Source organism: Egretta garzetta, unplaced genomic scaffold, assembly GCF_000687185.1.
Source record: "Egretta garzetta isolate BGI_Z169 unplaced genomic scaffold, ASM68718v1 scaffold149, whole genome shotgun sequence".
Lineage (NCBI taxonomy): Eukaryota > Metazoa > Chordata > Aves > Pelecaniformes > Ardeidae > Egretta > Egretta garzetta.
The window spans coordinates 185,854-199,691 of NW_009269998.1; the positions used below are offsets into that span (position 1 = coordinate 185,854).

General features: G+C 40.7%; 1 protein-coding gene across 1 annotated transcript in view; it reads right to left on the reverse strand.

The window, feature by feature from the left end:
- ABCA4 (ATP binding cassette subfamily A member 4) overlaps positions 1-13,838 on the reverse strand; it is a 74,037-nt gene that overhangs the window by 21,652 nt on the left and 38,547 nt on the right. Inside the window, exons 17-28 of the mRNA XM_035902862.1 lie at positions 13,353-13,451; positions 9,475-9,699; positions 6,815-6,992; positions 5,361-5,492; positions 4,954-5,093; positions 3,994-4,131; positions 3,471-3,658; positions 2,603-2,693; positions 1,792-1,997; positions 1,362-1,410; positions 593-834; positions 34-158 (exon numbers count right to left, since the gene is read on the reverse strand). Of these exons, the coding sequence (XP_035758755.1) occupies positions 34-158; positions 593-834; positions 1,362-1,410; positions 1,792-1,997; positions 2,603-2,693; positions 3,471-3,658; positions 3,994-4,131; positions 4,954-5,093; positions 5,361-5,492; positions 6,815-6,992; positions 9,475-9,699; positions 13,353-13,451 (1,813 nt within the window). The remainder of the gene's footprint in view (positions 1-33; positions 159-592; positions 835-1,361; positions 1,411-1,791; positions 1,998-2,602; positions 2,694-3,470; positions 3,659-3,993; positions 4,132-4,953; positions 5,094-5,360; positions 5,493-6,814; positions 6,993-9,474; positions 9,700-13,352; positions 13,452-13,838) is intronic.

Consider the following 13,838-nt stretch of genomic DNA (forward strand, 5'->3'; position numbering starts at 1 on the left):
ACAGATGTACTTTTACTCAGTGATTCCTCTTACCTGAAGAAAGTAAACTGTTGTCCATAGATCCAAGGGTGTAAGGTTAAGGCGGGATATTCTCCAAATGGAGGAATAATGACTGTAAGTATTAAAGACAGCAACACAAAACTAGCAGGGAGAACAATCTGCAGGGAACACGAAAACATCGCACTAGGTTATTAGATATATATTGTAGAGTGACAGCGTACACAACCCATAATATATATATAAGCAAAGGAGGGACAGCAGGAGCACACAGATCAGCTCTGACTTAGCTCCTGAACACCAACAATTTAATTTCCAGTGCTCTCAGTTAAGATTCTGGTTGCCACAGAACAGTATTATGTTAAAAATAAAATGCTGGGCTGATAGTGATTGAATCATTAACTTGGCGTGGGTGATTGATAGACTCTAGGCAGAAAGAATAAGAGGCAGAAGAGCTGGCATCGTAATCAGAACAGTTAGGGACACAGTTACCCATCTGCAGCACCTCTGTTGCTTTGCATAGAGATATTGCTGGGAAAGACAGCATTGAGAATGTTGTGGGACAGAGTCAAGAACAGCAAAAGTAAGTCGATACCTGGGCTAAGAAGTCCTTGTGGCTACGGGAGGCATGGTGGAACCGTTTGATGAGCAGTGCTTTGATCTGCTGATGTACAAGCTGAAAACCTTTATACTGTCGGGACCCTTTGCCTTCATTTTGATCTCCTGCTGTGCCTACTGGCATTCGAGAAGTGTCATTAGTTTTCAATGTGGTTTGTTCAGCTGGTTTGTTCTCAGTAGAGGTTTTGCCAAGGGTAGAACCATTTTCTTGAGTGTCTCCTAGGTTAAGATGAAAAGGGGCAGAGAAGGCATTTTATCCTCCATACATGAAAGTAGCACAAACATTTTAATGAGCTCCAGATTTTACCAACTGCATATAACACATCACCAGATTGATTTAATTAGAACCGTTGCACTGTGGCTGTATATAGTGGCATTACATAGGCTAACACTCCTCTTACTCAGCAGGATGAACAAGGTAATCATGTATGTAGTTTATGGACTAACGGTCAGCAAAGTACTTTTTATAAAACTACTAAAACCATTGACATCTGGGGGCTTGACACTCTGCTTTTATTTACATAGTAAAGAACCTCATCCAATCTAAACAAAAGTCTTTCTGCTGACTTCATCTTTTTTTCTCAGATGTCATGTCAGGCCCTAAAACCAGATATTTTCCAACCAAATTTATTTTTGGAAGAACACCATACAAAGGCTTAAAGTTCTAAAGCTCTTCTTTACTTGGTGTTCAGAATACAGGACAGTCTTGAGAAAAGTTTATCAAATACTGATTCATGGATCTATACCTGCTTTTTGCATTCCAGGGTCAGCTTCTGCTGTGACCTTTAGGAAAACCTGCCATAGACAAATACATCTCCTGGTTAGGAATAGAACAGGTACTGTAACCTGACCTCTGCAACACTATACACCATCCTTTAATGTAACAGAAAAAAATTTAGATGCCTTTCAGTACTCCTGCTTGTTACACAATCAGAGGTCTCTTACAAAATATCTCAGAAAATAAAGGAACAAACTAAGATACAAAGACAGACAGATTTCAGGATAATGAGTCATGCTCCACAAGGCTAACACGAAGGCTTGGATCCTTTTCCAGAGGAAGGTTTTGAAGGGGATATTGGGAATTAGTAAGATTACATATTTAAGAACAGGAACTGTCTCAGAAAACATTTTGGGGACTGATGGTAAGATGATCAGATATTTTTATCTATGTGTTACCTCTTCAAGTGGTGTGTCTGAAACTCCAAAACTGCTGAGTCCCAGGTCGTCCAATGTTTCCTCCAGTTCTCTGAAGAGACTGGCATAAGATCGCTGTTTAAAGTCTTTATTGGGCAAAAGGTAAATGAGTTCCTGACCAATGCTTTCAATTAGTTTTGCTTCTGGGATATGATGATGAATTATTTCTGCTAGCTCATTCAGATCTCCTGTGAAAAGTCAAAACAGTGTTCAAAGAACGAATATTTAACCATGCTGAGCATGATTTCAAAAGCTGTTGTTTGCACTATACAAAAGGGGACTGCTCTATTACATAACTCACAGATACCTCAGTTAATTCTGTACTAGACTGGACTACGTTGCTAATTATGCAGGAAACTATTTCAGGTCCGTTAATAAAGCACAACAAAATCTTCAGGAGTATCTGCTTAAGTTCTTCTCTTACATAGAAAAACCCAAATGACTTTTTCTGAGAAAGCCAGTTTTCTTTGCTCTAGATATGCTTCAGTTTTCATTAACAAATTACACATTTTAGCGCACAGTAGTTCAAAACTCAGACTACACTTCAGAAGCACACAAATTTCCAGTTCATGATCTGTACCTGAGACCATATATACATCAAAAAGGGGCAATGGTAAGCAAAACCACAAAGAAACCTTATGAAATTCATGTTACAATACAATACAGATGTTAGGCACAAGTACTGAAGAAGTGGGCCTCAGCAGCATTGATCTGCTGAGATCAATGAGATGAGACTGCAGCATAACAGGAGACATAGCTATGTGCTAGAATGCCGAACCATCCCACTTCTTACCATCCAGTTCCTGCTCTGGAGCTCCTTCTTTGTCCCTGTGTGCACAGCTGGAGCAGGAGCAGGAGCACTGAGATCCACAGCTACAAAGCGACTAGCATGGACAAGCAACAGATACAAAGATGAAAGTGCTTCAGATTAATGCAAAACAGGATGTAAGGGCTGTCAGCCTTTGAACAGCTTGAGTCAGTGAAAAATATGTCATATCTGGAGCATCTTGAACATATTATACTGAAAGTCATCTGAGGACTGGACTGAGCAATGCAGAAAACATAAATCCACCTGCACAAAGCGTATCTGTGACTTCTAAATTGCATGCAAAATATCTGGGGAAATACGATCAGCAGCGGCCGTCAGATCACGTTGCTGCTAAGACTGGAAGCACTACTAACAGCAGAAAGAATCCAGATCCCTGCTTGTCAAGCTGTGCGGGGCTGTTTTAGCTATGGATAAATGTAGACTCTTCTGGTGTCTGAGCTAGTTACTAGACTACACTGTGTTTACAACCAGTGTACTGCAAACACAAGCATCAGAACCACCTGTATGTGGACAAAGGCAACTTGATTGGTAAAAGTTTAGACATACTTCACTGACGAGAGTGAACTGTAGACCACTGAGGGCTTTGCATCCACCTATTATTTTCACCTGTTTGGCTGAATATATAACACCAGAGAAGATTTTTACAGAGACGCTCATGTATCCATATTATTTCATGAGGTGTCATCAAATTTTCTCATTACTTTCTTAATTTTGAAGTCAGTTTTGTACACAGCCTCAAGCAGCCCTTAACTGCCTTCTACCTTGGTGCAGTGCACGAATACGTGTAAGTATTTTTCAGATTACATGTGCAGGGAGGGAGCTACATACTTACCGTAGCCCTTCCAATTCTGGTGGTTTTCATCTTGCGAACAAGAGTGAGATAGAAGCCAGACCCAAAGCAGTTCTTTAGGAATACAGGAGAGCCCGAGCAGAAGAGTTTCCCTTGGGATATGATGGCTACTCTGTCTCCAAGGATGTCTGCCTCATCCATGTGGTGGGTTGAGAGGATAATGGTCCTGCCTAGAAGGAACAAGGAGGAATGTTCAAGGCATGGACTCTCTCTGGAACTCAAAATGGGGCTTAGTTTTTTTGGCAATTAATGTAGGGTTTTCTTTGCACCAGAGCCAGGTCCCAGGTTTGCCATGTCCATAGGTACCTGCTCAAAGAATCTTGTTTGCTTGTATTCATATTTGCCACATCCATAGGTATCTGCTCAAAGAATCTTGTTTGCTTGTATTCATATCCCACTACTCGTGACAGTTTAGACATCAGGCACATGCTGCATATCTAAGACAGGTTTAAAAAAAAAAAAACAAACCAAAACCCCAAACAATTTCCACTCCCAAACCTGTTACCTGAGCGATACTTCAGCAGAAGATCCCAGATAGATCGCCTGGAATACGGATCAACTCCAGAAGTAGGCTCATCCAAGAGCACCACTTTTGCTTCACCCACAAAAGCAATGGCAACAGACAGTTTCCTTTGCATTCCACCTGCCAGAGGACAGACACATCCAGGAGTCTGAGATGAGTTACAGAAGTGGCAGAGATGTAATTAACACTGCTTTTCAGTGTGGAGACAAACTGATACAAGTAAAAGAAACCCTATTCTCAGATAAGTATTTCTGCAAAGTTAAATCAATAGCCACATTTTTCTTCTGAAATTCAGAACAGCTTGTTCAAAATTTTATTATTTTTTAATATATTTTTCATCTGTGTGTCACATTTTCTGCTTCTTGCCAGAAGCAAAAGCAGGAAGATATGAGATTTTCATGTTCTCATGTGAAACTAGCCAACTTTTATAGCTGTGACCAGGACAAAGTAGTATAAGAACACCTGGCTGTTTATTCAGATCAGCTTTTGAATCTGAAAGTGAAATCTGTTCAAATACACTACGTGCATTTGCAGTTTAGAATGAAAGAAATTACTCCTACCAAATAATACAGTATTACAGAATACTGATCCAAACAGTGGAGCAGCATGATAGTATAATATTTAATTTGCCTTGAAATGACAGAATATTGTATTCTGGTTTTTTCATTACACTGACAGATTTTTTCTATACATATTCCTTTAATAATAATGGCTTTAAGTATATTTGAATTTGTTGTATATTTACCAGAAACCGAAGCTTTAGGGACAGGTTGTGCCAGCTTTACTATTTGTACAGTCCCATTTACTTTTCGAGAGTAAAAACCTCCCCAGTGCACAGTGATGTGTCAGAATATGAACTCAAACATGTAATTCAAACAATAATTGCCCAAAGACAAAGAAAAGGCAGCAGAAAAAAATGTCTTAGAACAATCCTGTGGGCACCTGACAAATTCTGAGCCTCTTCATTCCTTTTATGGGTGAGGCCCATGTCTTCTAGCATCGTTTCCAACTCTTGCTCAGCTTCATCCCTGGATCTCCCTTTCAGTTGAGAATAAAACAAGATGTGCTCTGCTACGGTAAGGCTGTGAAATCAGACAGAAAGACACCAAGGCAATTTAAATGAATAAACAGATTTTTTCCCAAGCAGCAATAAATTCATTCTAGCTTTATCTTCCTAAAGGAAGAGAGACTGCTTTACCATAAATCTGAATCAGATCTTCTTTGGGAGGAGTGCCTCTGAGATAAATCTACTGCCAGCACAGTTAAGAGAAACAACACAGGCTTTGGGGATGTGTCAAGCGTGCAGACTGGGACCCTTATTCTTAAAGCTGGTATGGAACGATACTTACTGATTGAATAAGATGTTGTACTGAGGGCACATGCCTAATCTGTGCCGAACGGAGTCCATGTGAGTCTGAATATCCAGGCCACCAATCAGCACAGTTCCAGAGGTGGGTGGGAAGAGGCCTGTCAGTATCGACCTGGGAAAATAAAATGAGGAAATTCCCACTCTCCTATCTTCCTGTGCCAGCATGATTCCACTAGATGGAGCATGATGACTTCTTACTATGGGCCTTGATAAAACAACTCCAGTAAAAAACATGGGTATAAATACTCTTGCCTTGCCGCAGTGAGAATCTTGTGGATCTGCTAGCGTAATTTTTGATATACCTGTCTGTATGGTTCTGGCCTGCATTAAAAAACATTTTTAGCCAGCTCCTCTGTTTCAGAGTGGTTTGTTCAGAATGTTACATCACCCTTATGTACAAATGGATCTAAAATGAAGCTCATTAGGACTAAGATAGAGAATAATGGTTTGAGGTCTCCAGCAACACTGACTCATGTCCTGCATCTTTATTTTCTGTAAAATGGAATGGGGCCAAATGTTATGTTGCAAATGGGTGGAATCTGTTAGTAGATTTAGAGGAATAATGGATTTTTCAGTTCTGGAAATTTCGAAGCAATAGAAATTTCAACGAACAGAAAAACAAATTTATAAAACATTTCAGCAGATTAGAATGCTTTTACTTTTGGTCAAACATATTTCTTGAGGAACAATTAAAAAAATTAAAGGGCAATTTAAAGTGCATTTGAAATAAAAGTCTTTTTTAATTAAAAAACCTAAAGCGTTCTGCTGGGGAACATCATAAGGAAACACTTCAGTTCTTCCAACATTTGGTGAACTTGTCACAGGTTCATGAAATGTTTTCTTCACCAATTAATCTTATTTTGCCAAATAAAGTTTTGTATAAAGAAAATTAAACATTCCTTAAGTCTAGCTTCCTGAGATGCTAGGGTTCTAGGACTAGAGGAACATTTTAATCTGGACATGGATCTTGCATATATGTAACCATTTTGCCTAAAGAGGGCCTATATTTGATACGCCTTTGCACACAGACCAAAAAAGTGACTGAGTTAAATCTGGTTAGACAGAGAAACCAAGAACACATGGAGTGTGGTGGCTTTCAACTCTTCAGCTCTTTCAGCCAGAAGATCCTTCCCCCTCTTCACCTATCGGGAGTTTGGCCATGGGAAATGAATTCTGGGGGAAAGAATTGCCTCCTTCTCTCTAGACTTTCACTTGTTTGTGTCATGCATTGCCTCCCTTCCCAGGGCTTTAGCTAATCCAGGATATCTTCTCCTTGCCTAGGGGCAGCATTTCCCTGTCTGGAAAAAGCTTGATGTTATACGTCAAGCTAGCTGCAGGGGTGGCAGAGAGACAAGGCAAGAGTGAAAAGAGAAGACTGCTTCTCCAGACAGAGCAATAGAGCACTGCCCTGGATTTGCTTCTTCTAAGACTTACATGGTGGTTGTTTTTCCTGCTCCATTGTGACCGAGGAAAGCTGTGATCTGGCCCTCATAAAAAGTAATATTCATCCCATCTACTGCTGGCTTGGGCCTGTTCGCAAAAATCTTCACCAGGTTCTGAACACATACTCCTGGAATCAATCCTGCTGGCTCAGGCTCAAAGAAGGTATTTACTTGAAAGGTAAGAAATCAAGAATGAAAAAAGAATAAAAGCACATGTTTTAATCCCAGTTCTGATGATGTGACATCAATAAGTGCAGAAGCAACAGCACAAACCCAGTAAAATACAGCATCATGTGCCAGGGCCAGGTTCTCCAGTCACAACAGTACCAAACTGAGGCAAGATTTCTAACTCCAGTGCAGTTTATTTAGATTCACCCATGTATCAATGACAGGAGAAGCAGAGCCCAGAATTGTAATGGTCTGTGCAGTGGTAAGTCATTGGATCAGGTGAAGCTGAACGTGCTTTTTGTTTTCATTGTGTAGCAGAAAGATTATTTGGGATTGTTTTCTGTAGATACTTAGATACGCTGAGAGATTACATTAAACAAGCAACAGGTTGCCTTTCGAGCCAGGCTGAAATCTGCCATTCAAATCATCTGCCCAGCTGTGCATTCTTTTACCATGATGCTTTAAAAAAACCCCAACATTTGCCTTTAATCCTGGTAGGTGAAATTTACCCCCTTGCTGAGGCCAGCTCAGAGACTTAGGCAGTGCCTAACATGAGCACTACATGGGATGGCTTTCTCTCAGGATTAAAAATGCATTATTGTAAATAGAACCATCAGGATGTTTTATTGCATCAGCTTCTAGACAAAACAAACTTCCTTTGAAGTAAATTAAGCCCTTGGGCAATGTGAATTATAGGAGTTGAGAAACTTAAACTAAAGACCCTGTCCACTTTTGTTTACACAGAATGCTCAAGGCTTTGTAGGGAGGCTTGTTTTGCAATTGCAGTTTACTTAAATTGTTCAGTACCCAGCAGGCCTGTGTGGAGAGCAGCCAATGCCATCTGGGTGAAACCAGCCCCACCTCCATCGGTGGCTTGTATGGCTGTCATTATAAACAATACTCAGGAAAAAGTCCCAAATATGTTGTACATGAGAGAGCTGTGTATACTACAGTGCTGCTGAAATAATTAATCTAGAATGGGTAGCTTTATTTTAAATAAAATGATGTTTATATCAAACATTTCTTTTGCTTTGTAAAGCAATCTAGGTTTCCTTTTACATTACTGGGCCAGATACAAACACCCCTGTATTTACAAAAGTTCACATGGAGTCTGGCCACACAGCTCTGCATATATTGGCAATTGAAGTACCATGCTTGGTTTTATATATATCATGAGCTCAATTCATATTTGCCTGCAAGACTCACTGATAAGTTCTGAGGCAAATTCTCTGGTGATCTCCTGCAGGATCTGCTTTGCACTGGTGGAGGGTTGAGCTCCCTTTTTTTGGTGATTCGTATTTCTCCATTCTGATCCTATTTCCTCAGTCCAATTTTGGGCCATTCAGGTCTTTCTTCAGAGGTGACAGTGTCTGTGGGGGACGTGGATGGGGCTTTGGTGAAAGCTCTGCTTAAAATGTATCAGGCAGTTAGGACAGATTTATAGTGTGTCTGCCCTGCTCTGCTAACCTGTGCTAGTATTGGACTGCACTAGAATTAAGCCATTAGGACTACTCTCCATTTCCCATCCCATCACTCTTACATGAAGCACTGGCTCTTACATGAAGCCACTTTGGAAACTGTGTCCTTGAACCATACCAGGTCTGCTCTCGACTTTTCCACATGTCTCCCCGTTCTTGCATGGGTGCTGAAGGGGAAGGCAGGCTTTTTTGTGCAGTGACAGGCAGAGCCCTTCCTCTGTGGCATGGAGCAGCTGGAACCTGGGAGCTGACGAGTACAGCACCACAAAGATAAGGCAGTACTAGGAGAAGATTGGCTGAAATAACCTTTGCCCTCTGCCTGTCTTTTTTCTTTTGAAGTCCTGTCCTGTTTCCATTCACCCTGAATGCATGTTTTCAGTGCCTACGTGAGGAGCTCTGATGACCCCACTTTTATCTCTAGCTTCTCAAGAGAGTCAGTGGGCCCAGAGCTGTCTGTAGCAGTTACTTTTGCTACAGAATCCACATGCATTCCTCTGAGCATCACATACACAAAACTCTTCTGGCTCCCCACAAAAGAAGTCATTGGGACTTGAAAACAAGGCAGGTCATTCAGGAATTCTTAGGTGGTGGCTAATGTCAGCATCAGAAAAGGCTGCAGACAGACACACAGAAGAAAAGATCACTCCTCTCAGTGTAAGTATTTTTATTGAAGTCATGGCTCTGTTTAATTCTAAGAAGTCAGTGTATGTGTCTCTGAGGCTTCCCTCAGCACGAACACTAACTTCCTATACAGCCTGCATTCTGGAAGGCAGCTCTCTCATGTGGTGGCTAAAATATTCTAAGGTATTGTTAATGTAGAGGAGTCAGTAAGAGGGTAGATGGGAGAGCCAGTGCCTCTCCTGAACTTAGCTCTGGCAGTCGCATGCTATCCTCTGTAGCCCACTGGGCTCTTGTAGTTTGACTTCAGCCATTCCTACATCTAGTTTGTTATGAAATACAATGAGTGTAATATCTCAGAAGTACTCAGGTTGCTCTCTCTCCTTACTATGCATGTCATCGTTGCCCTGGACATCTGTCTTCGGCTTTCCCTGCTCGACGGGTTCTTTTTCTCGTTTGTGTTTACATTGTTTGTTTTTACCATCCTTCTCCCCCTGGTTGTCACTCTTTTCTTCTGGCTTTTCATGTTCTTCAGATTTCTTTGTTCTGCTTTCATTTTTTTCCCCTTCTGTGGCCTTCTGATCCACACAGCCTTCTGACTCTGGACTTTTTTCTATATAAACCAAAAGAAGCCAACATTTAATTAACCAAAATTTAATTTCCTCTTATCTCTAGAGGTGTTTTGAGGAAAAGGAGGTAGTCCTAAGCCTTGAGCTCTCCAAGAGCATTAATCATCAGAGCTTTACTCAAGTTAGGAACAGAGCACTCAAAGCCATATAGCTTAAAATCTGCTTCACAGTATCAGGACAGGTATTTAAGGAAGATGACTGACAATTTTTCAATTATAGACTTCGAGTAGAAGATTCTGACTAATATTAAGTACGTGCTTTATATTTTGTCCATGCTGCTCTAGACCATATTCTTCACCACATGAAGAGGAAGGCCATACAAACATTTCCTAGACTTAAGGGAGTGAGAGGAAGAAAAACAAAATGAAAAGGTTAAATGAAAAGCAAACTGCTAAACTGCTACTTAGATTAAGAGACTAGCTCCAGGCCGGAGTAAATGAGTTGGTGTTAACGTTTGTACAAGAATTTCTGGCTTTCCAATTTGGTCTTAGACCTTGCTGCCACGAAGGAAAACAGTCATAAAATCACTAATGGGGATAGGCGTGATGCAGGAAGAACAGTGATGTAAGAAGAGGGAGCTCCTGAAAAAAGAAAATGCTCAGTATTATCCTTGAAGGAAAGATATGAGTTGAGAAAGTTCTACAGATGTTCATGTAAGCCGAGGAACTGAAGAGTCTTAGTTCTTCCAACAGGTAAGAATCATATGCCTCCAACAAAGGAATTAGTCAGAGGTGACCTTTCCAACTGTCCCTGCTTGAGAAAATCCAAGGTAATGTTTTGTAGAACACAGGATGAAATAAGTATTGACATATTCAGACTAGATGAGATAATAATGGAATAATTCAGATCAGAAGGGAATTCCAAAAGATCTCCAGTTCAATCCTCAAAAATTAGGGCCAATACAGATCACAGTCACTCTCTCAGAAAATGGAGATTTCAAAACCTCTCTGAGCAACCTGTTCCAGTGTTCTAACTACCTTCACAATAAGTCATTTTTTTTCTTATATTGCATCAGAATTCCTGTTTTCTAGCTTACATCCATTGCCTCTCATGCTTCCACTAGGCACATCTGAGAAGTCTAGCTCTATCTTAGCTTTCTCTCTTCAGGCTGAGCAGATCCAACTCTTTCAGCATCTCCTCGTATGTCATGTGCTCCAGGTCCTAATGAACCTGGTGGCTCTTTACTGAGCTCCCTCCTTTCAATGAGGATCCCCAAACTGGACAACACAGTACTCCAGATGCAGTCTCACAAGTGCTGACTAGAAGGGAAGAATCACTTCCCTTGAATTGATGGCTATACTCTTGCTAAATAAAGTTCAGGATGCATCTGGTCTTCTTGGCTACATAGGCACACTTGATGGCTCATGTCCAACATGTTGTCAACCAGACCTTTTCTAAAAAGCTGCCTGCCAGCCAGGTGATGGCCAGTCTGTATTGTCCTGTGGAGTTATTCCATCCCAGACACAGCATTATACATATACTTCTGTTGAACTCCATGAGGTTCCTATAAAGCCATTTCTCCAGCCTGTTCAGGTACCTCTGAAGAGCTGCCCTGCACTCCACTGTTCCCTCCAATTTGTCATCTTCCACAAACATGCTCATGGTGCTCTCTATCCCATCACTCAAGCTGTTAAAAGTCATTAAGCAGTATCAAGTCCAGTGTCAGCCCCCGTCAGACCCCTTGCCACTAATAACTGGTCCCCAGTTATGCTTTGTACTGCTGATCACAATCCTTTGGGCTCAACAGTTCAGTCAATTTTCTACCCACCTTAGTGTCCACCTATGTGACTCCATGCTAAAGCCCTTGCTAAAGACAAATTAAATGGCATCCACTGCTCTCCCTTTGTCCATTGGGTTGGTCATCACAGAAGAAAATCAGACTGGTTAGGCAAGAATTGCTCTTTGTAAATCCATGCTCGTTATTTCCTATCACCTTGTCCTTCATGTTCTTGGGAATGGCTTCCAGAAGGATCTACCTCTTAATCTTACTAGGGACCGACAAGCATCAGCAGAAGTAGGATGAGAGTTGTGGAAGCAACTGCAAGATTGCCCCGTTTTTTTCTCAACAGTGAGCTGTTAGATCAGCTCAACTATCTGATGTAATGTCACCTACAAAATAAACTCTAGGCTTCACTTAAGAAAAATGTTTTATCTAAGTAATCTAAAAAAATCTATTCAAAACTCATGAAATAAAAAACCTGGCAATTAAATAGTAGCCATATACTTTTCTGTTGCTGACCTACCTAAGCAACTGAATATTTTGGGGCTTTCAAGGTTTCTCACAACCTTTAGTTTGGGTACTAAGAAATCATGACTCTGCCTCGTATTGGAAATATATTAAAGAACACACAGAACTTGTGAGGCAGTAAGATAACCAGAAAATTGATTTAATTTCTATTAAATTTAGGCTTAAGCTAAATAAATAAAAAATGTTAAAATCCTGTAAGTAACTGCTCCACATTTGAGGTATTCAAAAGAGGTGCAGGATATGCCCAAATTCCACAGAAAGTCAGTACGATGTAGTGGCTGACATCTTATCTGGGTCTTTGGAAATTTTCCATTCATCTATAAACACGCTCCAAGTCCTCCTTTGGCTCTTCTTCCTACACAGTCAAGTTCTAATCTGGTGGGCAGCATTTGCAAAGCCAAAGCAGGTAACAGACTCCATAATATCTAGAAAAGCCTCTACCATTCCGAATACCCTCACAGCAAGTCTAAAGGAAAACTGTTCATTCCCTCAGAATGCACCAGAAGGCAAAGTCTCTTCAAAAAAACCCAATGTTATAACCTTCTCTTTTCTGATCAAAACATGTGAGCACTGCATGTATTATCGGCACGTTCACAGAAAGGATTAACTCCCTTCTGGTTTATAGGTATCACCCCGAGAGGAGACTGCCTTGTCAGCAGTCTGTCTGAGTTGATGAAGGGTAAGGATGGTAATGAGAAAGCTGAAGAAATTATTTCTTCATGCGTCATTTTGATTGGTTTCACTGTTACCTTGTAAACTCAAGACAGATTTCAAAACACCACCTTCAGCAAGCCTCTATTCCAGACATTAATCATCATTCTGCATTAATTCCTATTTAAATACAACCATTCATATGCTGTTCTTAGCTACTCCAGTATCAATGCACAGAAAAAAAATCCACAAAAGCAGGGCTTCTGCACTCATTCAAGTTGGTCCAAGGGTGGCATCGCTTTTGATCTTGCTTACAAACCCAAAGTAACCAGACTTAAATGAGTGTCCAACTAAATAGAAAAGAATCAGGTTTAGAAATATGGGGGAGCCTCAGTGTAAGTAAGATCAACATTATATTTCATGTTGACTCATTTCACCAGTGCTATATTGGGCAATAAGAACTCCTTGAATGTCTAAAAAGGTGTTGGTTAGAGAGGGGGGGTTTGACATTGCTTGTTAACCCATGCTTTAAATGCTCTCAGGTGGAACAGTGACTCATCTCTAATAACTCTAATAATAGCAGGACACTCCAAGTTCAAAGGCACCTGCTGGGAGTCTGTGTATGGCTGTCTCTAATCATTGCAGCAGCTCAGGTAATGGAAATGTTACTCAGTCACCTCTAAGCAGATCAGTGGTTTTGAAGTTATTTCTAAACACCAAGGTTTTAAAAGAACTCACCATCAGCAGTTGCTGTTTTCTCAGCTTTTGGGTTTCTAGAGCCAAGCCAGTAAGATTCCTGCACAGGGAAATACCAAGGCTGTGGTAGCCCATAGTCCCCTGAAACAAAAATAAGTAGGTAAAGTGCACTTCATAGACACATTCCTCAGTGGGCACAAATTCATCTAGGCAAAGTTTGAGCTATAATTATAAACACTTGCAGTCCTAGTGTTGAATATCAGAAGGTCAAACCATTCACCAAGTACCCGACAGAATAGATTTTGTCTGCAGATACTGGTTTTTTTAAACAGAAGTAAAATATTCAGGAAATATGTGATCTGACTGGCCTTACATTTTCTTAAGTAGAACATGGTTTAATTACAGAATGAAGCTACTCCCTACATGGGGACAATCTGAACGCTCACCAACCAGGCAGCAGCTGCTGAGGAACATCCTGATTTCTTAAGATGGGAGCCCAGTCTCACTCAGGGATTTTCCTTTAAGGTC